At 39.8% G+C, this 24,922-nt stretch overlaps 1 protein-coding gene across 4 annotated transcripts in view; it reads left to right on the top strand.

Annotated features, from left to right (window-relative positions):
• Nucleotides 1-24,922, top strand: part of esrrgb (estrogen-related receptor gamma b) — a 221,642-nt gene that overhangs the window by 157,081 nt on the left and 39,639 nt on the right. For 2 of the 4 annotated variants that reach the window (XM_050058310.1, XM_050058311.1), the window contains one exon: nucleotides 17,782-18,197. In XM_050058310.1, the coding sequence (XP_049914267.1) occupies nucleotides 17,782-18,197 (416 nt within the window). Of the gene's footprint in view, nucleotides 1-4,851; nucleotides 5,662-17,781; nucleotides 18,198-24,922 lie in introns of those variants that run through there. The other 2 variants (XM_050058308.1, XM_050058307.1) reach the window with 2 other exon arrangements.

The following is a 24,922-nucleotide window of genomic DNA, read 5'->3' as shown; positions in this document are numbered from 1 at the left end:
GGCTATAGTAATTATCCCTCTCCACACTCCTCCAGCAGACGAGCCAAACGGGTGTGTGGCAGCGAGAGGGGAATGTGCAAGTGATGGATCTGTGGGATTCAGGGTGTGTTTAGTAGCTGCGTGTTCGTCTGTGGATAAAGACGGTTTTGTAGATGTGGTCGGAGGTGGAGTCAAAGCTTTTACACTTTTATTTTAGAACTTTAACCTCTTCAGTGCTGTGATATCTGTGTGTACATGTATGTTTACTGTCATGGTGAGGGTTCAAATTCTATATGTTTTTAAGTGGATGAAGAATAAAACTTGTATCAGGGCTGCAAATAACTGTTATTTTCATTGTTGATTAATCTGTTGATTATTTTCTTGATTAATCAGTTCGTTGTTTGGTCTTTAAAATGTCAGAATATGGTGAAAAATGTTGATCATTGTTCCCCAAAGCCCAAGACGACATCCTTAAATGTCTTGTTTTGTCCAGAAACCAAAGATATTCAGTTTACTGTCATAAAGGAGTAAAGAAACCAGAAAATGTTCATATTTAAGAAGCTGGAATCAGAGAATTTTGACTTTTTCCCCTCAGTATTAAATTAGTTGTAGATTAATTTAATAGTTGACAAGTACTTGATTTTGATCTGATTTGTATTTTCAAAATATGTATTTTGTGTCTATATTAGAGTGAGAACTGGTTACAAGTTGTTAAAACATCAACAGAAACAAAAGCATCTGAAACCAAACCTACATCAGTGCAAAGTACACCAAAAGAAAAAAAAATACACCCACATAAATAAAGCAAACAGATTAATAGCAAAGGTAAAATTTCGTTCGTCTGTCACCTTGACCTCTGACATCCCTCTTATTTGCCAGATTTATTTCTAATGTTTTTATATTGTTGTCGCTGCTTTATAATGAAATGACTTCCAGAAGGGGCAACGCATTATCAGACTCTTCATCTCTTCTTGTTTTAATTTGAACCATGGTTCTGTGTTTTTACTACATGTCATTGTTTCTGATGGAGACGGAGTTGTGCACCTCATATCAATCTAGCTTTCTCAGTATAAATACATTGTAAGTTAAATAACATAAATAAACATATTTCAGATCATTCAAGCTAATAAAACAAAGTCTGTCATTTCAGTTTATGGGCTTTCACAGTATAAGAGATATGAAGTATGAAACGTCTAATTTGAACGTAGCTAGTTTGTTCAGTCACAATTTTCTCAGATGAAACTGATCTGATCAACTTGCCAGATTCAAAACAAAATTGTACATGATAACTGATCATGTTTAAAAGAAACCAGTACTGACTAAATATCATGTAATGAAAATTACTTTTTGGCCTGTTTATGTGTATTTCATTTATTTGTTTGTTAACTATCAGTAATTAGATTAAAGCAGCGTAAGGTCATTAAAACCAGAGAAGTGGCTGCTCTTCAATAATTCTTTGTGAGGAAGTTACTTAGTTCTCTAGTTTTTGGTAAATAAATAAACAGTTAAATGTATTTACTCAGAAACAAATCAGTTAAATCAGTTTCTTGTTGTTCAGAGTTGACACACAGCATTTGCCACAAGTTATATCAGCAGCTAGAGCTACAATGATTAATCAGTTAATGAAGTAGTTGTCAACTATTAAATAAATTGCTGACTAATCTAATAATAGATCAGTTGGTTTTAGTGGATTTTAAAGTAAGAAAGTCAAAATTCTCTGGTTCCAGCTTCTTAATCTGAATATTTTCTGGTTTCTTTACTTCTACATGACCAACGAAATTTAAGGATGTTATATTTGGCTTTGGGGAAGGTTTTTTTTTTTTGTTTAGATCATTTTTAATTAATCACAAATTACAGCAAATAGCATGTTTCACCTTGTGTGGTAGTGTGAGGTCAGTCCAACAAAAAATATCCTTTAAGAGACTCCCGCTGTCAGACCTTCTTTTAATAACATCATACCTCATTTAACACAGCTCTACTTTTATGACAGACAGTCACAGACACAAAGAAGTAACACAATATATACACCTGCACCTTCTGATCATTCCTCAACCCTGACCTTCCCCCGTCCACATGGGTCTTTCTCTAAATCCTACTAGACATGTGTATAGTTTCTCAAACGTGCACTATAGAGTAAAAATAAAGACAAAATACAAATTCACACCATTGTTCTTGCTAATTTGAGAGTCTCCTTTTGGATGGGCTTTGGGAAACACTGTTTAACATTTTTTACCCATTTTCTGACGTTTAATAGAGCACTAGTTCCCAAACTGGGGGTCCCAACCCTCACTAGGGTCCCCAAAGCTTTACAGTGGGTCACGAGGCCTTATTGATTTTAAAGGGTGTTAGAAAACGTGTCTTGATAATATATACAGTAGCCTTTTATCTCAGCATTTCATCCATTTATGTGGAGAAAACTAAATTAAACTGTTATTTTCAAAGTTTAGATTATTATTTAAGATATAAACTTAAAAATAATCTCACTGGATGAGGGCAGAGTGACGACCTGAACATATACTTTATTTAAAGAACCTTCACTTTCTTTTCCTGCAGTAGAAAAGTATGTAATTAAACCAATAAAAGAGCTGATAAAACAATGGCCAAGTGTCAGGGAGGAGGAAACATGAATATGTTTATTAAAAATATAAACCAAAAATACATAATACGGACAGATAACTGTATAAAAAGTCCCAAAAAATATAAAGAAAACTCAATTTAAAGGAAATAATCTGCTCAAAATTCATCCAAATCGCATGTTTCACACAAAGTTCCTGCAGTTATTGTGTTCAATATTTGGGATAATTGTGCATTTTATCAGTTGTTCTGTACTAGTGTGGTTATGCTCTGAATATAATATGAAGCATCCTTAAAATATGTCAGTCAGTGAAAAAGGTTGGCAACCACTGATAGCGATCAAATGACTAATTGATTAATCAAGAACATAATCAACAGATTAATCAACAGTAAATATAATCGTAGTCGCAGCCCTGTCCGCAGCACACAGTCAGGACGGACCGCACAGTGAGCTTCCTGCTGAGCCGTCGGGCCGCACATTGTCCAGTGTGTGTGTGGAGAGGTCAGGAGGTCAGACATAAAAGACCAGTTTGCTCGTGAATCAGGAATTTAATTACATGCAGCCAGTGTGACGGGGAGGTTGTGTCCCTCAACTCACCACAATATGTAATTACTATTTATTGACAGATAACGATTGGTTCTGTTTTTACTTTTCAGAAACAAGCTGCTGATTGAACACAGACGCTTAAATCTCAGTGTTTGTGATGCGCGTTTTGTTCAGGTTTTATGTGCTTTGATTACATTTTGATTTGTGCATATTGTGTAAGGGTAAATTTCTCTCCAAAAATAACACAATTCCCTTTTCGATCCATCTGTTCTCTGATAAATTAAGGCCATATCTGAGCATTCAGAGGCACTGGAGACGGGGAATACATCGCTGAGAATGAGAACAAAACTATTATGAAAAACACAAACTGCTGCGTGAAAAATGCACAGCCGTCAGATCCCAGACTTGCCGTGATCTGCTTAAAGACACACACCCTCGGTCGCAGAGCTGAAAATCTGTTTTGCTTAAATACAGACCTAATGATTGGATTACTGTTTCTTCGTTTGGCGATAGCGTGATAGTGGGATTACAGACTGTGCGCTCAATAGATTTCCTGTCAGATGCCATGAAGCCCCATGTCCCCTCGCTGTGTAAGCTGGCTGGCTGAGAGGGAGGGAGGCAGATGAGCCTTGGACTCACAATATGGCCCACCTCAGAAAACGGGCAACACTAAATTATTATTTATTTAATTAATAGACTTAAATAAACCTCCTGTGATCGAAGAGAATCTCCTGGTTAAAGCTTTACTCACATTCTCCTGTTAAAAATTAGTTGAATCAACCAAACACACAGCTTTACTTTTTCTGAAACATCCTAAAGTTGAGATATTTCCACATGCACTTTAAGTTGGCATTTGTTTTTTTATTTAATTAACTTCTCCAGTATTCAGCCTTAATGTGAAACCATACATGTCATCCAAACATTAGAGTCTTCCTTCTCTTTTCTCTCTCCGCCTCATTAAAAACATAAACATATCTCCTCTATTGATTATGTCTGGATGTCTTAATCAGATCAGTGGGAATATCCTGGTTTTCCTCCGCAAGGAAAGTACATTAAATGCCAAAATATTGATCAAAAATTTAATTGAGAACGCACAGCTCCTTGTATTGAAGCAATCAGCTTTTGCTCCCGTGACTTTGATACGGACTGACATGAAAAGAAAACGCTCAAATTTCTAATTCCTCTTTATTTAAAAGACGGTTGGGGAAACAGAGTCTGTCCCGAGGCTTCTGGCGACACAGCAACGCTGTGATCAATAAGAGTGTGTGATGGGTTTTGTATCGATCAGGAAAATGTGGGTTGATGAAGTGGGTTGGAGGGGAGGGAGGGTCGGTGTGGTGGGGGGGCGGAGGTGGGGGGTGGCTTTGGGTTTCCTCTGATGGCTGCCACATTACACAGACGTGGTAAAGATCCACTCAAAGTTGTCTGTCGTCGTCATCGTTATTATCATTCCTGCCGAGGTCATTATCACTCTGGGTTTCTTACATCCTGCCTCCTCGGGGATTGGTGGATCCCCCCGTCTTCACAGGGTGATTGGTGATATGTGGTGGGAAGCAGCTGCAGTTACTTTAAAAGAGGGCAGGCTGTGGAAAGGCAGAGGCATGGAGGAGAGGATAAAAGAGTAAAGGGAACAGTTTAGCTCTGTAAGCTGGCACTGAGCCTTTTAAAGCATAGTAAACAGACCCGTTTAAAGCGCCCTCAGCTACTTCTGCTGCTTGTCAATTACTGCTTCAGTTCATTCTGCAGCTGGAGCTGTGACTCCAAAGAAACTCCTCATCTCTCTATCTAAATCTACATCCACTGTTTATTTATATCTATCTGAGGGGGTCTACATGTGTTTTGCAGCGCTCCCTTGTGAATGACTGGACACCGACTGGTTCCTCATTAGCTCGTCCCATCTCAGTAATCTTTCATCCCCATTGGCTGCTCTCAGGACAGCCCTCCTGACACCGACCAATGGCAGCAGCTCCATATGCACATAACCACTCCTCCCTGCTCTTAAAGAGCCCCCATGACTTCAATGGAGACTCAATCCCCTCACTGACTTACTCAGCCTGAGTGCGCTCTCACCACTGCTGCTCTCCATCCATCTGTGTCCGTCTTTTATTCTCTCTTTCTCTCTCCATCACCTCCTCTGATCTTTCTCCTCTTCTCCACACTTCCTCTTCCCTCTCTCTTCATCTCTACCTCAGGTTTTTCCTCCTCTTCTTCTCTCTGTATCACCACCACTCTTCCTCTCTCCACACGTACTCCTGAGCCTGAGTGTGCAGCACCTGTGCAGACTGGAGTTTGTCGGGCCGAGGCAGAGCGGGGTTTTTTTTTATTGTGTGAGTGTGTGTGTGTGTGTTGAACAGGGGAGGGAGGGGAGACAACACCCAGGAACACCTGACCAACATTTCATCAAGATATGTGGAGACTTAGGAACTGATCTCCTCCTCCAGCTTTTCCCCCAGCTGTTTGTTTATCTGTTTTTTTATTGCAACACCTGGAATGCTTAACGTGGACTGATGGATGTTTCCGAACTGTGCATCCCTGACCCTCTCTGCTACCACAACCAGTAGGTGCATCCATTTACACATCTATTCTTCCTCTCTGTTTATTTCTCATCTCTACTGTTGTTTCCATTTACTTCTTTGTCTCTATCTTTATTAAAAAGGAGAGGAAAACATTCTCTCATGCATAAAAAAGTAGTTTCAAAACCAGGGAGTTCCTCACATTATGTCAGCTCCACCTCCTCCCCGTGTACGGGACAGCAGAGCTCAGTAGTGTCAGGCTGCGGTAGCGTAGCCCGCGGGGAGTCCAGGTCGGACGGTTGCCCTACAGCTGTCTAGCTCTGCATCAGGATCCAGGGTTTAACCTCAGCCACAGGGTAGAGCCAGAGGCAGATTAATGCGGACGATATCCAGACGACTATCCTCTGGCAGCAGCCGGTGTCCGCCGGCGTCCCAGGGAAAGAGAACTGTGACTGTACTGTCGCCCAGTGTGTGTGAGAGTGTGTGTTCTTGAGAGGCAGATAAGAGTAACTGCCTGCCTGGTTAAAGCTTTACTCACATTTTCTGTTGTTTTTGCGCTTAATTTTGCCGCTTATGATGAAAGCATAGAAGGGATTTGAGCATCTCTAAAGTGGCAGGTTATGTAAAGCAAACGCACTTTATTCTATTTTAATAACATTAAAGTGCCGCCCGCTTTGCATATGCATATTGTCATGGTGAATTTAGTTCCTAAGTGCAGGGATCGAGCTGTTTGTTCTACAGCAAGAAGCTCCAGCTCTTTATTTCATTACCTCACTCCTTGCATGCCTGGAAAGACGCTCTCCTCCTGAGCAGATATGAGTGGACGGGGAGACCCTTTACTGGGATCCTCTTAATGTTAAGCTGTAGATGGGATTGGAAAGGTTTAACCTGCTTAACACTTTTTACAGGACTGTGATTAGGAATATTGGAAACTCTTCACAAGACTCTCGAGGCATGAAAAGGAAACTCCTTCTGTAGAGTTAAAAACTGAAATAACATCAGGCTGTATTTGTTTAGCAGGAGAAAAGATGACACATTTGTGCACGTAAAAGTAGCTGCTGTCATTTAGAGGGATTAGTGACAAGTATTTAATAGTATTTGTAGCTTTTAAACACGTTGCAGTGACCTCATGCTGCATTTAAAATGTTTTTACATTCACTTTATGTTGTATTTTAGTTTGTACTTGCAAACAAAATGGCACTCAGGTAACAGATAAAGAGTAAGATTGACAATATTGATAACGCAAATTGTTGCAACAGTGCAGTGAAATGTGCAGCACACACATTACATGACGTACATCAATTAATTTATGTACAACAGTCAAACTAATCGCACTAATTTCTCAGTGGACACATAGAAATAGTTTACAGAGTGTAATGTTCAGAGAATTGTTTTGATATCTTACATTTAACTAACAGATCTGAGTTGTATTTCTTTTTTTTAAAGTATGTTTAAATATATCAGTTTTACAGTATTGTGTTTTAAGTGTTTAACATTTAGCATTGTAATTCCTGTGCAGGTTGCACTGCAGTTTAAAAAGCCTCCACAACCTCCGAGCTCTTCTTTTTCACACGGTCATCAATTTCCAGAGTCTGTAAAACTGCATTTCGTACACATCTGTTCAATTAAACCTGCGTGCTCTACATTATTATATTTTTTCTAACAATTAAAGTTGAATTTAAATGATTAAAAAAAGACAAAGGCAACAATATGACGCTGCTGACCCTGGGCCAGGTCTTTGTGATGCATATGTGTGTGTGTGTGTGTGTGCTGCTTGTGGGACTGAATGCTTGTGTGTATCTGCGTGTGTAGATATCTGCAGAAGTGGACACACAGAAAGTATGCATGTGTGTTTTGGCGAGCCAGGAGGTGGTTGCGTTTGTGCATGCATGTAAACGTAAATGTATATATGAATGGTTGCATTCAGTGTGGATGCTTTCAGATTGTTTCCTCTGATAAGTGCAGGATCGTTAGGTCACATTTGACTCTCCAGCATCACCTAAAAACCCCATAATGTTGTGTATGAAGTCACCACTCTGCATATTTGTTCTGCTTATTACTGATATCTCCCCGAGTTAGTTTAACCTGCTTCTGTACGTTGATTAAAGTTTATTTAATGAGAGGAAACAATGATAAGGCTTTTATACAACAGCCTGTTTCTACTTTAAACTGCAGTTTATAGTAGTAAAAACTCTCTTTATCAAACAGCATCGTAACAGCAGCTACAGTATGTGATATAAATGATTGTAAGTATGTTAACGACGCTGTCACACACAGTTTACCACCTGGAAGTAACTGTAGTTGACCGTGTTCTTGTAAATCTGTGCTTCCAGTGTGACATAAAGCTGTGCTTAGTAACGTCTGGCTATTAATAATCCCCTTGAGGACTTTTGGCCTGACAACCAGCCTACTGGCCAGAGGTGAGAGGTCCCACGACTGCTGTGTCCAGCCCTCACGCCACGTCTCTGCTGAGGAGGCTAATATGCTCTCCCACCAGCAGACTAACATTAGCTTAGTGCCAGAATTATTTCAGAAATACACATGTGCACACATATCTGTATATATTTTCAGTGATAAAATGGAGTTACTCACAGTTCAGAGATGTTTTATGCCACATTAAAATTAAAAAAAAAATGATGGTACATACATGTAATATCTTAATGCGCTTAAATGTTTCAGTGTTTGGAAATTATGATTTAATCTTTACAAAATATGCACATAAGAGACTGTTTTAGTGTTTCTTTAAATAAATTTTAAGCAAATTTGTGCGTAACCATAATCCAAATAACCCGCAGCTATACAGTAAGTACAAACTGGTCCACAGTCAATTAAAGTGTGTAATCTATTATTAAAATCTGTCTCATCAATTACTTTAACTTTTTCAGTCAGGTGACATGATTTGAAAAACCTAAGGAGAGTTTTTTCATGTTAGACACTCTTTAATAGACACAAAAAAGAATTTTAAACCTTCAATACGAATGAAAATCATCATTTTTTTTAAATGTTTATCAAGTCATCGTTAAATTTAAAATCATCAACTTCACCATGACTCTGTGATCAGCCACAGTTTCAGTATGTTTAACAACAGCAGTTTTGACAAGTGCACCATTTACACCTAAAGTTCAAAATGCTGTTTATGTTCAGTTTGCTCAAATAAATCACATCTCTCGTTCCACCTGCTGCTCCCATAGGTGCCCTTCATGAGCAAACCAACAGGAACGCGTTAGCACAAGCCGTCAAATTTATGCACAAACACACACACACACACACACACACAGAGTCACTGACACATACACATATACATGTCCGTGCACATACGGATGAGACCAAAGAATCACACACTGACCTGGGATCTAATTTTAGCGGTGTCATATCATGGGAACACCTGACCGTGTCTGTTAGGAGGAACACATCTTATCATGCGTTGCATCTGCGCTTATTAGATGAGTTATGGTCGTAATGTGTTTATAATGTCACGTTAGTGTCGTTAATATAAAAAATAATAATAGAATTTTTAATAAAGTGTTAACTGGGACTCAATAATTCCACTTCATATAGAAAAAAAACAAAGTTGATATTTAAGATATGTATAAAAAATGTTTATGTCAGTTTTTCGTGACAGTAGATGGCACATTAAAAATTAAATAAAGAGAAAATATTTTTAGATAAGCTGGATAATTTCAGTTTAATTAGAAAATAGCACAATATTTAAACCTTGAGTATATTTCCTGGAGTTGATTATTTACTACTGAAGTGTACCATGTTGCATTGTGTATCTCAAAGTTGAGATTTTTAACTTGAAATCAAAAACTTTCCCCTCAAAAAACATCTGCTACACAAAGAACACACTGAAAGGAGGATTTTTAAACAGAAATTTATGAAATACTTGTTATATTACTCACAAATTTAGTTTCTATCGCTGCGTTTGTGTGTTCGTCACAAGCATTTTGACTTGAATTTTGGATCTTGGTAACATTCCTGCAGATGTTGTTTGTTACGTGTGAGGGCCAGCGTCTTACATTCTGCCTAATCACTCCAGTGAGTGGACAAATTTGGCTGCTCCCAGCACACCTTTCTGCACAGCATGCAAACCGCTAACGCTGCATTTTAAAACATGGTCGCTGTTGTATCAAAATGATTAAAAACGCATCTTGTAGTCTGACAGTTGGCTGATTGGAGCAGTGAAATCAATTGAACGTGAGGTCCACTGATGGACGGAGGGAGCAGGTGGTGGGACTGTGGCTGTGTTGTGTCCAAGTTCTCTTTCACCGCCAGCTTGAAGTTTTTGAGGAGAAATGAAAGAAAAATAATCTTAGGTTTTAAAAAAAGAGGAGTGTTCAGCCTGACGTGTTTATTAATGGCGATGGCTGCTGCATACGAGGGTCCAGCCCAGCTCTGTGTGACGGCACCAGAGGAGAAATAACTTCATTACATGTCATGACCCCCTCTTGATATAGATATATCCTTTAGGCAGCCCGTCAAGGACTCTGAATTCATCAGGATGTAGATGGACGCCTTTTTTGTGTGTGTGTGTGTGTGTGTGTGTGTGTGTGTGTGCGCGTGTGTGTGTGTGTGTGTGTGTGTGTGTGTGTGTGCAGCCGCTATTCAATCAAAACGTGAATGTGTCTTTCATGTGCTCGGGCAAAATGCAGGCAGCAGAGAGGACTTCTTAGTTTGTTTTATTGATCAAATGAAATTAACACACAGAAGAAGAAGAAGAAGAAGAAGAAGAAGAAGAAGAAGGAGCGGTGCGTCTAATCATGGAGTGTGGGTCAGCCGGCATGTTTAATTTAATGGCCCTCATCGTAACTTCACGAGGTCTCACATTGTGAACTTAATTCCTCTTCACCACGTTAATTTGCATTGTGTCAATTGACCGGAGAGCTTACTGTATCAGCTTGAGTCTCACTTGAAATTCAGCCCATGCTCTAATACCATTAGGCAAATGCAAAGTTGTGTCATTTACACATTTGGAAAAAAAAAAAGAGAGGGAGAGAGAGAGAGAGAAAAGCCAATTTGCGCCGGACAAGACTCGCTTGTGATTATCAGTGGATGTTATTACTGTGGAGGAGCAGACGTTTGAAGGTTATGTTTCTGGGCAGTAATTGAAATGCAAAATAACATTAGGATCGATGGCCATCTCTGTTTATTTATGAAATCAATATCGTAACTGTCCCTCATGAGTCCCCCTCTGATTCCCAATGACGGCTTAAGTCTCCGCTCGTTTATTCTTTCTCCCCCATAACCTCCTTCTTCTGTCTCTTTTTAAAAGGCAGTTAGGGGTGTGTTTGACTTTGCAGGGAGAGCAATTTCCTGGAGGTGGTGGACGTGTATGTAGATGGGGGTTGATACTCCAGGTAAGGAGACATCATCCATGTGGGAAATCTATGCAATCTCTCCTCGTGGCAGTGACATTGAAGAGGCCATATGCTGTTCTGTGTGCGTGTGTGTGTGTGTGTGTGTGTGTGTGTGTGTCAGAGAGACAGAGGAGCAGAAACAAAGTAAATCCACCATGCAGCACAAGCATTGCATTTGAACTCACCAACTTGGTCAGGAGCGACAACTTAAAAGTCAAATTTTAATTGTACATCAGGACAATATTTACAAAGATCACGGTGTTTGTTTTTCCAACTTCGGGACACAAATCCGTAGTAAATACGCTAAAGTCAACTTAGTTATTCTCAGGGCTTTCAGCCGTGTCCCATGGCCTTCTTCCAAGGGCGAAGGTGTAGTTTCAACATTGTGGCGGACAGATGTGAAAACGGAGGAAATTTTGAGCGTCAAACACTTAGTTTTCTGAAGTCTGGAGAAATTTGTGCACCAATTTGTGTCTTTACTTTTGTCAAAATAAAAGTCCTGCTACTTTTGTGTTTTTACTGGGGGAAAGTGGATGTTCTAAATATTGAGGGGGACGTTGACCCTGTGCGTCCCCCCTGAAATCTACGCCTGTGCTTCTTGAGTTGTGGAACTTAATCGGGCGGCAAAATAAGTGCATTTAGAGTAATTACCGCAGAAAATTGACAAAGTCCTTCACAATAAATGCACCAAAAGCAAACTTTAGCTTTAACTTAATTAGAGCTGAAACAATTAGAAAATTAATTATTATAGAAAATTATTATAAATCAATCATTTAATGAATTTCTTAAGGCAATGATGGCAAACATTCAATGATTCCAGCGTCTCAATTTTGAATATTTGGCGTCTTTTCTTATTCTTTCAAATAATAAATTAAATATTCTTGAGTTTTGGACTGTTGGTTCGACAGAACAAGACATATGAAGACATTTACAAAACTTGCAGTGGAGATCTGTCACTATTTTCGGTCAGAATAATCTGCAGATTAATCAATGAAACTAAACTTCAGCTGTAGCCCTGAACTTTATTTTCCCTGTCTTGCAGCCTGGTGAAACACTGAATGCACACATACTTGTGTGTAGATTTAATGATTTAATGTAAATTTAATTTAACTAGCGTTTTTTATTTTAGTTTATTTTTAAAGTTGTAGTTGCACAAGTCTTTAGATGCAGCTGTTACAGCTTTTTCACTGCTTTATTTGTTTGTTTTATTATATATTATTTTAATTACTGAGAGAAGCCTTGCAAAATTTAATTGTACCTGAATATAATGACAATAATCCATCCATTCATAAGATACATAAAGCCTAATAAAATACATAAAACCTATTATATAAATATGTACAACAGCCACAAAGAGGCAAGATGTTAGGGTACAAAAAATTAGATCAGGAATAACATTTTCAGAAAAGAGAAATTATCTTGGTCCAAAAAAAAAAACAAGTAAAAAAAAGTGAGTCTTGAGAAATGTTTTGTTTAAATGCAGATTGATTGAGGTAAACTCTTCCACAGTTTAGAAACAAAGACAGGAAATGCATCGTCTCATCCAGCAGACACTGATTAGCAGACCTAACAGAACTTAAGGAGGTATATTAATGCAATAATTCAGACTTGATAGGTATAACTGGAGAGTTATATGTAATATTTATGGCTGAGAAGCTGTGATTTAGGTGCATTACCTGCAGCTGCAAGGTTTGAGCAGACAGCCTAAGATGATGAAGACATGCACAGCTTGCAGATTTTAATAATCGTCCATTTCTATTGTAGCAAATAACCTTAAAATGTGCTTTAAAATGTATTTTGACAAATGTCTTCTCTCTAAAAAAAATGACCCACAGCAGCGTGTAAATGCATTTAAATTTCAGAACGCATACATTTTTTTTGATGACCTTCATTTGTGCCAACGCCGTGTCACGCGCATGTTGTTGTTACTACTTAACACTTGGGCGACACACGCTACCCCATTTTCCCGCTCGCATGACCATTCATTTCCCAGACACCCCGGCTGCGGACTAACAGTGTAATCTATGTGTCAGGCAGGAAGGGGCACTCAGTTTAAAGCTGATAGAGTTTGCCCCAAACAAGGACAGCCTATCATAGAAAGATTAATGAACTAATTTCATGCATGGCTCCTTGCCTCTGTCCTTCTGCGGCTTCCATGTTCGGCTGTGTGTTCAGCGCCATGATTTACGCTGTGTTCCTTGCAACAAGCTTAACCCCAAGCTTAACAATAATATTTCCCTTCAGTGGGAAAATACATAGTAAAATATGGAGAGTGGGGTTTTTAACCCTTCGCTCGTCGAGCCAAGGATAGCATGAGGTCATTGTGGAGGATTGCTTTGAATATGCATTTTAGATTTTTTTTTGTTTTTTTGTGTGACTGCTGGTTAAAATTTATAGCGCAGAAATTCAGATGCTGGAAAACATATTTCATGGTTTAGGGAAGAGGTGGATGGATTCAGGATTTATGTAGGGAAGCAGGGGATCTGCAACACTGCCAGCATGGGGAGGCATGCCAAAACACACACACACACACACACACACAGGCAAACATTTGAGATTTTAAGCTGCTCTGGTGGGACATTTTCACACCCATCACACTTTGGCTCCAAAATAAAAATAATAATAAAAAAAACAGTGGTCACTGATGTGAGCGTGCTCAGTATGTCAGGCAGCGTCTCGCTCATGTTACACATTACGGACAGCTCTCTATTTTTTTGCATGGAGTCGCTGTCTTTCTTCCAGTGTGGTGGACAGACTGAAACCCGTGTCTGCTGCCGCTGCTGCTGCTCCGAGGCGTCCATTGTGGGACCGTCTGGGCCTCTAACAACAGCAGAGCAGAGAAGGCAGGTGACCTTCACGTCTGTCTGATGAGTCTTGCTTGTCTGCTCGGTTTGTACCATTTTTCTGCGCGGCGGAGCAAACACCACCCCATTAGATATTAGGTGCAATGCGCGTTTGAGTGTGTGTGTATGTGTGTATGTGTGTGTGTGTGTGTGTTGCCAAGGGAGTGGGGCGGGTTGAGGAGAGTCAGCCTGCGCTTAGAAAACTCTGTCTCTTTATAATAAGAGGAAGAAACCAAATTATGAAACTATGAAGCTATTTCTGTCGGCGCGAATTGGTGGTTCATGCCATTATTTCATTTCGACAGATTTGAAAGGACCCATTAGAAATTTCCATTAAACCTAACAAAAAACATCTCCCCAGCGTTACTGTGTGCTAAGTGGGGAATGAACTACTTTTTACATATGCCACAATGTACTATTCCATAGGGAATCCCCCTATCTGGCTGCGATGATGTATTAACTGTTACCACGCCGCTCTCTCCAATTCCCTCAGATGGGAGAAAATATACCTTCTGATTGACTATAGGTGCATGCTGATCGCTAACAAGATTTAACATGAGCCATGTGAATCTTTTATAAACCGCCATAGCCTCAGAATGAAGACTAACATAATGTATCGCTCCATCTCGCACTATGTTAACAGTCCTGACTGATTAAAAATGCATAAGGAATGTCTGGGACCCGTAAGAGGAGGGTTTATTTTTTCATGCCTCATCTGGAACAGGAAGGAAGCAGAGGATCAATAGATCTGATCTGGGCCCAGGGGTAGAGGCTATCTCCTCCTCCCTCCTCCCTGCACTCGCTACCCCTTAGCAGTTAAAAGAGAGGTTTCATGTTGTCGGGGGCCTGATGACTTCATGGCTTTATTTAAACACTTATGCAAAGAGGCAGCCGAGGGAAAATACATTCCTAGCCACAACACCAAAATTTCGGGGGCGGCCCCCTGACAGCAGAGAGGCAACAAGTTCAGAGGGATCTGGTCAGCATTAGCTTCCTGTTAGTTTCAGACATTCTTAACATGGTTCTCCACTGTTCTCACCCAGTGTTTGCGACTCGCAAGCACGTAGGGCTCAAGTTGTGTTAGATCAGCACCAACTCTGACGGACAGAGCCAGCAGTTCTAACACAGATCCAGGCCTCATTTCATGCTTTGTTTGAGAGGATGTTATTGAAGCTACTGCAAGTTAAGCAGCATACAGTGCAGAGGCTGTGCTGGCTGGAAGAGAAATTATTGTCCCACAATAGCAGTGGTAGTTGCTGTTATTTATGCCCAGCTTTCGTGGATTTATGAGACATTTTTCAGAAAGTACATAACGTCATTCATAAAACTTTACATGGCCAATAAAGAGCTGTGTCCTCTTTAAAGAGAAACGTATATATTTTTCAACCTGGACCCTATGTTCTCATGTTTTTGTGTCTAACTGATGGATCACAACCCCGTCTCCTGGATATTACATTTGTATGTTAATAAACTGCTTTCTTAATTACATTGTTGTAGCACCGTTATCGCTGTCTAGATTATGTTCAGGTGGCAAAACACTACATTCAGCTACTGTGCAGGCTTCTGAGAGACGTGGTCAGGGAGGATGGCGGGCGTACAAAGTGCAGGACCTTGACAGCAGAACTTCACGTTCATGTCCAGACTCCTGTCTTAGGTTTAGGCAACAAGAGCAGTTTGGTTAAGGGTAGGGAAAGATCATAATTTTGGTTAAATGTTGATATAAATGGTGATATGGTGGTCAATGGATACTGTTTCGTAACACTGCCTATTTTGTTGGAAAATAACTAAAATACTTCAGTGAAAGTTTTGCTGATACGTCCAGTATCAACAGTTTTGCGACTTGCCAGATACATTAATTAGCAACATATCCGCATTATGTTAAGAGAAGACAAAATTTGCTGAGCATTACATTTTCCTCAAACATATTTTCTGCTTTTGATCAGTTGTATTTAAATGTAATTTCTAAGAGAAAGGTCTGTGAATGGAGACAACAATTTCTGAAACTGGTCTAGTGTTGAGAGAGACCGCTGCAGCCACAGCAGCAAAACAGGCTGCAATGTGGTTCTTAAAGGCAATTGTGCAACATCAATTCACATCCACTAAAAGTGTTTGTTTTTGCCACTGACAGGCTCAGATTGTTATTAGAAGTGTCTGGCAACATTATGGAAAGGACCCCAACAGAGAAATGAAACACTTTCCTTATCTTTCACTTGTGTGATTGTTTTTGTGGCCAAGTATCACTCAAGGAGAAGTCTTGTTCTGAAATTCCACGACAGGTGACTTGTTACAGGAAAAACAACGGTGGAAACATTAGTGAGATTTGGAAAGAGGAGTGCCGGACAGAGTTTGTTCAAGGTTCAAGGTTCAGTTTATTGTCATTCAAAAAAGAAAGAAAATACACGAGGGAACTAAATCCGTTACCCAGGTCCAGCAAGGTACAGAATAAATAAAATTTAGGATGTGTAAAAAGTACAGGAAGTGTAGCATAGTGTTATCTGAAAGATTTTCAGTGTCATGGCTGAATATTTACCTGATATGACAATCAAAAAGGTCCATGAGATTTCAGAATGAGACTTCTCCTTGAGCGAGACTTGGTCACAATAACAAACACACCAGCAAAAGGTAAGGACATATGTTCTTTTCCCTGTAGGGATTCCTTTCATAACATTGTTAGAAGCTTCTTATAACACTCAGAGCCTGTCAGTGGCAAAAACAAACATTTTTACTGGACGTAAATTGACAGTGCCCAATTGCCCGTTGGGATTATATTTCAGCCTGTTAAACTGCTGTGGCTGCAGCAGTTTCTCTCAATAGTGGACCATTTTAAAAAATTGTTTACATTAGTCACTTACACAAAAAAACATGGGAAAATAGGGTCCAGGTCTAAAAATTCTTAATTACCCTTTAAGCTCTAGAAATAAAATCTGCTATGAAAAACGTTCCCTTTCTAAAATACAACTGAAGAAAGCATGCAGCAGTGCAAGAACTCCTCCAAGAACCTTTTGTTTTTGCTCACATCTGATCATATTTGGTAATTATCTGGCTGAAACAAGTACTTTTTGTCCATAAGTCTGTTGTTTTCCATTAACTCTGTCTTTTCCCAATTTTTCTGATGAAATTTGGGATCAGGGAACTTAATCCCAGGTCAGCGCCTCTTCCTCAGCCTCTCCACCCTCTCGCTTAAGTCCACCGTAACCCGGCACCGTCCTTTGGCAAACTAACCGGGACTATTGATTGGGTCATGTATTACCCATGATCCTCCATATGCTGAGTGTAACACCTCTCTCTGTCCATTAACAGCCTTCTGAAGTTTCATTCATTCATTTACTTCTGGCAGCCGACCAATTGTGGGCATTGTTTGCAAGATGTATGGGGCATCTGTTGACATGGTCGTTAGTTACCATTTTGCCTGAGAGAAATAAGCTGCTGTAGTATATCACTTGGCATTCCAACACATAAATGGTTGTGTCTGTAACATAATCTATCAAACTGAGACGGAGCGGCGCGCTCCATCACAGCTGATGAATCTCTCGCAGAATGATCAGGAGATGATGGAAGAAAGCAGCGCTCAGTGCATCTTGTCAGACTTGTTAGTGGTGATAATTTCACTGATACTGCAGTTTTCTGATGTACATTTGCTTTCATGTAAGAGTCTTTGTGTCTCACAAAATCAGTGCTTATTTGCATGTGAGGTAAACAGGCTCTATTTCCATATCGCTGATGGTGTTTGAAAGATGTGTGTCTTCAGTTTTTTTGCTTTAATTGAAAGATACATGACGAGTTAAGAAAATTAGAAAGCAGTTTTGCCTCGCAGAGTCCTGACAGAACTCATTTGATATCTTTAAAGATGTTCTTTTATCAGCCAAGAACAATTTTTCCTCTCAATTCCTGAATTGCTTCCCAGTTCGCATGATATTGTCCCTCACCAAAACTGACCTCAGCTCTCGCTCTGTGTGTGTTTTACCCAGGTTGCTAACCAGAATGCCCGCTGAGGACCGACACTTATCATCCAGCTGTGGTTCTTACGTCAAAACCGAGCCCTCCAGTCCATCCTCCTCGCTAGTAGACACCGGCAGCCACCACAGTCCCAGCGGCAACTCCGACGCCAGCGGCGGCTACGTGAACAGCAGCAGCAGACACTCGCACGCCCTGGACTCCCCGCCAATGTTCAACCCAGGCATGCTCGGAGGCGGCGCCGCCTGCCTACGCCGCTACGAGGAGTGCTCCGGCGTCGTGGCGGACGACTCGCCGATCAAGTGCGAGTACATGCTCAATGCCATTCCCAAGAGGCTGTGCCTGGTGTGTGGTGACATTGCCTCGGGGTACCACTACGGGGTGGCCTCCTGTGAGGCCTGCAAAGCCTTTTTCAAAAGGACGATACAAGGTATTTCCCACTTCCTCTTTCAGCTCTCACTGGCTCACCTGAGTCTGAACGCTCCCAGTTAAACCTGAGAATAATCTGATTTTCTGTAATTTCCCAGGTGGTTGAATATTCTGCTAAGAATGTGTTAACCCTTTAACCCAGGTGTGCTGTAACACCTGTGTGCTATTTTTTCCATGTCAACTCTAAAGACTTTTTATTAGCTTTACCATGACAGTTGTGATTGCCACAAAAACATATTGACCTGATTGTCATGTGCTCCGCGTGTTCCTCAGTGCTGGTATGCAACCGTCTGCTCTTATGGGACTAATACAAGGTAGTGATTACGAGAGTCTACAGCAGGCATTAGGCCCAGACTGTAAATCTGCATGTGAATCGTACGTCTGGCATCGACTCTGCCATGTGTGGGAGCTCGTCCAGAGTAATCACTAGGACAGAGATAATATGCTGCAAAGTAAAATGCAGAATTTTGAATTTTATCTGCAGGATATGTTGTCTGTAGACATGGAGCTGGACAGCAGGTTAGCGAGGCCTCGATGAATGTGATCAGTCTAAAGTCTTCTGGATTACAGACACAAAACAAAACAGTTAAACAACGTCTTCATTCCCCTCTAGACTTTTATTGGTAGTTGGCAAAAACTATAAAAGTGCATTACTGCCAACAACACAGCTGGTTACAGGTGTAATATCTTCCTATAATATAAAACAGTAACTTCATTGAAAGCATTAATGTTTCCTGTAAACCAGGTCAACTGTATTATATCTGCTGCACAGATAAAGTTTAGTTTATTTATTTATTTATGTGCACACACATGTATAGAAACTTTTAATTTTTTCCTATCTTTTGTGATTTGTTTAAATTTGATTTTTGATTTGATTTATTTGATCAAACATTGGAAAAAAAAAAAATGTTAGAAAAAGGTTCGAAAGTAATAAATCAAATCAAAAATATTGTCCAGGAGAGGTTAGAAGCCAAAAATGGCTTATGAAGGTACCTCCCCCACTAAATAACAACAATCATACATAAAAAGATAGAAGCAAAGACTGCATAATTGAATAAGAAATCCAGACTAAGAAGTAATACAGAAATGTATGATTTACAAAACAAAAAAAGTATTTACAAACTGAAAAAAATTACAAATAAATCGAAGTGAAGTGAAGTGTAAAGAGTCTTTGCAAATCAGAGTCCTTTTCTGATGCTTTTTGAAAAACGATAATGTATATGATGATTGCAGAGATGAAAAAAAAGGTTGTTCCAATGAGACGGTCCTCTGTATTTCAATAAATATTGATTAAGAGAAGTCCGACAGTATGGAGGATAAAAGTCCTAAGAGTGTCTGAGGAAGACTTAAAAAAGTTCTAAGCAAGTCATGACTGAGATGTACATATTTATACATGAATACACAAGTCTGGTATATGTTCACATTAGAAAGTGACATGAAGTTAAACAGCTGACAAGTTAAACAAGAAGGCAATGTGAGCACTCCAAAAATATATGAAGGAATATATCCATGAGATCGTTGTTGATATGTTTATTCTTGTATTTTTAGAGTGCCTGGATTATCTTCCTGTTAATACTGTTTTTTCCCACCAGACACACTTTTTTGATCTGCATTGGATTCTCATCCATAAAACTTGTACTTTTGCAAGAAACAGAATACATGCTAGTGATAAAAAGATGATACGAGACCAGCTGTATTGACACAGAAATAAGCAATCACAAAGAAAAGTGGAGACAACACAAATTAGTCTTCGTATTAATGTGGGACATTTATAAATGGTTAACTTTGTCATATTTGCTGAAACTGTCACGATGTCCACAGAGTAGTACATTTGTAAGACTCCACCACATCAATCAATTTCAATCAATTTTATTTATAAAGCCCAATATCACAAATCACAATTTGCCTCACAGGGCTTTACAGCATACGACATCCCTCTGTCCTTATGACCCTCGCAGCGGATAAGGAAAAACTCCCCCAAAAAAACCCTTTAACGGGGAAAAAAAAACGGTAGAAACCTCAGGAAGAGCAACTGCATTGCCTATTTCTCACCTCAGATGTTCTCAGAAATATGTCTTAGTGTACTGTTTAACTGTTTCCAACATGGTGGCCAGGGCAAACCTTCTCATTTTACAGCTAAACAGTGCACTAAAATATATGTCTGAAAACATCTGAGGTGAGAAATAGGCAATGCAGTAACAGAATCTTGACTCATGTTTGATCAGCTCTGCCTAGTTTGACAGTTTGACCGCAGGTCATGAGCAGTGATCGACATGATTGACATCTGCGTGAGAGATGCCTCGGCTCTGATTGGTTGTCGTTCGCGTGTGGTGGATTCTTGCAAATGTCATTAGATTTTTTCAGAGACTATCTGTCTCAGGTACTCAACAGTGGATATAGTGACAGTTTCAAAAAGTTATTTTCATAGAAGTTACCAACTGTAGCTTTAAAAAATATCATATGCTGTCTGTTTGTCAACCATTTATAAACGTCCCACATTAATACGAAGACTAATTTTTGTTGTCTACACTTTTCTATGTGATTGCTTGTTTTGTACGTCAATACAGCTGGTCTCACATCATCTTTATACCTCTGATATGTATTTCATTTTTTGCAAAAGTACAAAACAATTGAGTCCAGCAAGGCCGTTAAAAGCGGTACAAGGCACAAGAGTAAGAAGAGGGGCATGATTTTCCCCACAGATTGTTTGTCTCATGTCGTACTGTGTGAGTGTAGTGACAGTTTCAATGTGTCAAAGTTACCAACTGTAGTAAATAAGCAGATACACTGCACATAGGAGGGATGAATTGCTCCTTCTTTTAATTTTTTCATCATTTTAGATGTTACAAACAACACGTTTCGCTCGTGGCTTCATCCGGTTTACCAACTGTAGCTTTAAAGCCACTCACTGTCGTCGGGCTCATTTAAGTTACCTGGCTGAAGTCAGTGTGTTGAAGGGATTCATTCAACGTGTTACAATATTAAAAGTTTAGAAAGTAAATGAAAAATTCAAACCAGTCAGACTGTAAAGAAACAAAGTTACACTGGCTTAAATCAACCTAACGTTGGCATTCTAGCTTCCTCTGGTCATTTACAGTCTGCATGTGTCTCAGTCTGACCAGCAACACAGTGACGGACTGTAAATAGTGCTCATGCGTGACTTTGTGTTGCCTCGCAAAGATTCCCCCCTCTCTTCTTCTTCCTCTCGCTCTCCTTCGTGGAGGACAGCCCCATAATGAACCTAATCTGTCCGTCATTCGTCCTGAGCCGCGGGAGTTTCAGTCAATAACAATCAGTGTTGGGTGACTGTAATTAAGAACCAGGCATTTCATTGGGAGAAAGTGGAGAAAGGAGGGTGGGAGGTGTGGATCTGTTCTTTGCCCCCGGGCCCCTCCAGCCCACACCCAAGAGGGAGGAGACGGGGGCCAATTAGAAGCTCAGGCACGTGTTATCGGGGCAATAACAGAGGACGGGGAGAGAGGAGAGAGACGCCGAGGAGTCCTCCAAATAAAAGGCAGAGGGACAAGGGACAGGGGACGTGGTCATTCACTGAAAGGAGAAGCCGCTTTAATGGAATGGTAATCAGGAAGGGGGGTCCCGGCCTCGGTAAAGGAGGAGGACAAGGAGAGGTCCAGCCTGAGTGGAGATGAGTGCGTGGATAATAGCATGGCATAATAATATATCAAAATTTAGAGGGAAAATAAGAGAGGTTAAGGAAGGATATTAGAGTGGCTGAAATGTCCTCTGAGAAATAAAGGTGGACACAAGACCTGATTAACTAAGAGGGTATGCCGACAGTGAGCTTTTAGAGGTAGGCAATTTAAGACTATTGTGGACCCCTAATGCAACCCCCCCTCACATACACACATCATCATGGACACACACACACACACACACAGGTTATTTTTTATCCATTCAGGTATAAATTTTTTCCTTTAATAAACCCAAAAATATTAAATGAATGTGAACTTTGAGTAAACAGACGAAAATCTTATGTATTTTATTATTTTTTTGATTCATATGTTCAGGAATAAAAATATATAAAAGAAGAAATGGTAAAAAGTGGGGAAAAAACTTTTCTAAAATACTTCAGCCCCTTTATTCAGGTGATGGAAATCCTTGAAAACACCGTATTAAAATTCAGGTGCTTTCAAGGATTGAAAAGTGCTTGGATTTTGAATGAAATGCTTCAAATTGAAGGAAATTGTAATCGCACTACTCTCATTTAAATCACAAAGAAATGAAATAAATTGAAGAAAGACATTTCTTTTGCCGTTCACACAAAATAACGCTGACTCCTCTCGAGCATCGCTTGCTGCTCTGCGCATGTGTGACCTGTTATTTTATTTAACGTGTGCCCTCTGTTGGAGCAACGAAAACATGTCGGGAGGTTGCCGTTTCAATGAGGATTGGTTTAAAACAAAAAAATACAAGTCATGGTACAAAATTTTGGTTGTTTACAGCTCAAAAACATCTGATTTAAAGTGATGAGGATGTGAAATAATCGATGTATTGTATAAATACTACAGTATATAAAGACATGTATTCATTCTACTACATGTGTCATGCCTTTTTGGCCCGTCCCATGTGGGATTACAAGACACTGTTACCTTATAGCCATCTCCTGATCTTACATGTGGACAAGGAAAAGAAACAAATCAAAAGAAACGCAAAGAAATTACAACCCAGAACATCACAAATTAACGGCTCAAACATTTCCAGATTATCTCGATGAAGAGCCATCTTTTTTTAAGATGTCGTTATTGAACAGCACAGGTTAATCGTGAAGGGGGGAGAGAAAGGGCCATGGCTGGAATCAAACCCGCTGCGGCAAAGACATTGCCTTTGTACATGTGACACCGGCTAACTGAGCTACTGTTCACCCAAGAGCCATCTTTCTTAAATATATAATTTACTACAGCTGTAAGGTGCTGGAAGAGCTTGAGAATGCACCTTGATAAGTGCTTGAATTTGACTTTTGAAAAGCTGTAGAAACCCTGAACACAGACACGCTGTAGTTTCTCTATAGTTTGCAGTAAATTAAGATTTCAGTTAGAACATCATCATTTTGCAGCGTTATTGACAGGTGCACAGTCGTGTTGCACAACAGCAGTAAAATATGATGCATTGCAGAGCGTTCATGCCATGGTCACTACTTTTTCTGCTGTGTTGTGGAAAAATTTCACAACACTATATAGAGGATAAATTTCACACTCAGAATTCAAACAAATGGTGGACATTAGATAAAGTGCACCATATTAGTGAACAGGGTGAGATTTACAGTCGGACACAGCCTTGATGTATTAGAATTAAAAATGAGGCATTAAAACATTTTAGTTTTTGCTTTGTGACGTTAACTTATACCCGCATTTCAAAGATAGATTGATTGATATCCGTCAGCACATGTATTGCATCTTTTCGACTTGTCCGAAATGAGTTGTGCCCAAATTTCATGATTGCAATTATAATATAAAGGAAATATTTTACCATATTTTACAGACAGGAAATAATGCAATACATGTGCCCTTAGTCAAACTGTGATTATGAAATGCCACTGCTTTACAAAATGAAAATATTTTCAGAAATGAACACACTTTTTTCCCAATATCCCAAAAAAAACAAGCATTCTTTTAGTGTGCATACTTTTGTGTGAATTTTATTTATATTTTGTCACTTTTTCTGTGTAAAAACAAAAATATTCAACTCCCGTTAAGACTCTGTTGTCATTAAATTGGTGCAAAGTCACTGAGCTTTGCACAATCTGCAAAATATGGCATTTAGTACATACAGTAGTACACGATAAGCTCAGATATTTCCCTTTTTAAATTTGGGTTGTTTTTTTTTAACTCTGAGCCTATTACTATGTTGTGGTCTACTTGTGACTGATGTTTCATAGTAACAGCTACATTTTAGTCCTCTCTACATGTCTAAATGGCGTATTGTCAGTTCTGACGTCGCACTGTAACAGCCAAATAATTTAGTGTTTTTAATGACAGTTGTCTTTATGGACTTGTGATAATACCTAAAGGTCAGTAAACTAAACTGAACAAAGTGTGTAGTAGGAACTGGAGCACAGCATGTGTCTCTACACATGAGCACTCCACTGTATGTTCCCTCTGCTAACGCCTCTCAGTTTAAAAGACTTTACCCACCCTGAAACCAGCCGCAGCCTCTGCCAACATGCTGGCACGGTGCCCCGGGCCCCTCACTGTGCATGTGACCCTGCTGGCACCATCGATGCCAGGGATCCTGACAAATGTTGGCACCTTCTCCTTGACCAACAGGGGATTGTGTACGTGTGTGTGTGTGTGTGTGTGTGTGTGTGTGTGTTGTGGGGGGCCGCTCTGGCAGAACTGCAACAGAACATAACACCTGGTTTGCTGTTTTTAGGTACCATTAATACATCTCTGGACTTACGGGGAATTGTTTAAACACTCAATCAAGGGATTTGGATACTTGGGAAAGAGGATTTGTCATTGGATTCTTTGGGTCACGTCAACTTTTGAAGTGGCTGCGTAATGAACCCCCCCAAAAGAAAAAAAGAGATGTTAACCGGAACCTGGTGAGAGAAACAGGCAGCGCTTACATGGCAGCAGGTTCAATATGTCTGCATTTCGGGCTTTTTTTGGACCCGAGTGATTAAATTGCATAGGGAATATTTCCATAGTGAGTCAACAACCGTCGAGACGGACTTGAATAATACATCGAGCTTTGCTACATGATATG

Source organism: Epinephelus moara, chromosome 12 (assembly GCF_006386435.1).
Source record: "Epinephelus moara isolate mb chromosome 12, YSFRI_EMoa_1.0, whole genome shotgun sequence".
NCBI classification, from domain to species: Eukaryota; Metazoa; Chordata; class Actinopteri; order Perciformes; family Serranidae; genus Epinephelus; species Epinephelus moara.
Note: the sequence above shows the minus strand (reverse complement) of the source record. Positions and strands in the feature narration are given on the sequence as shown.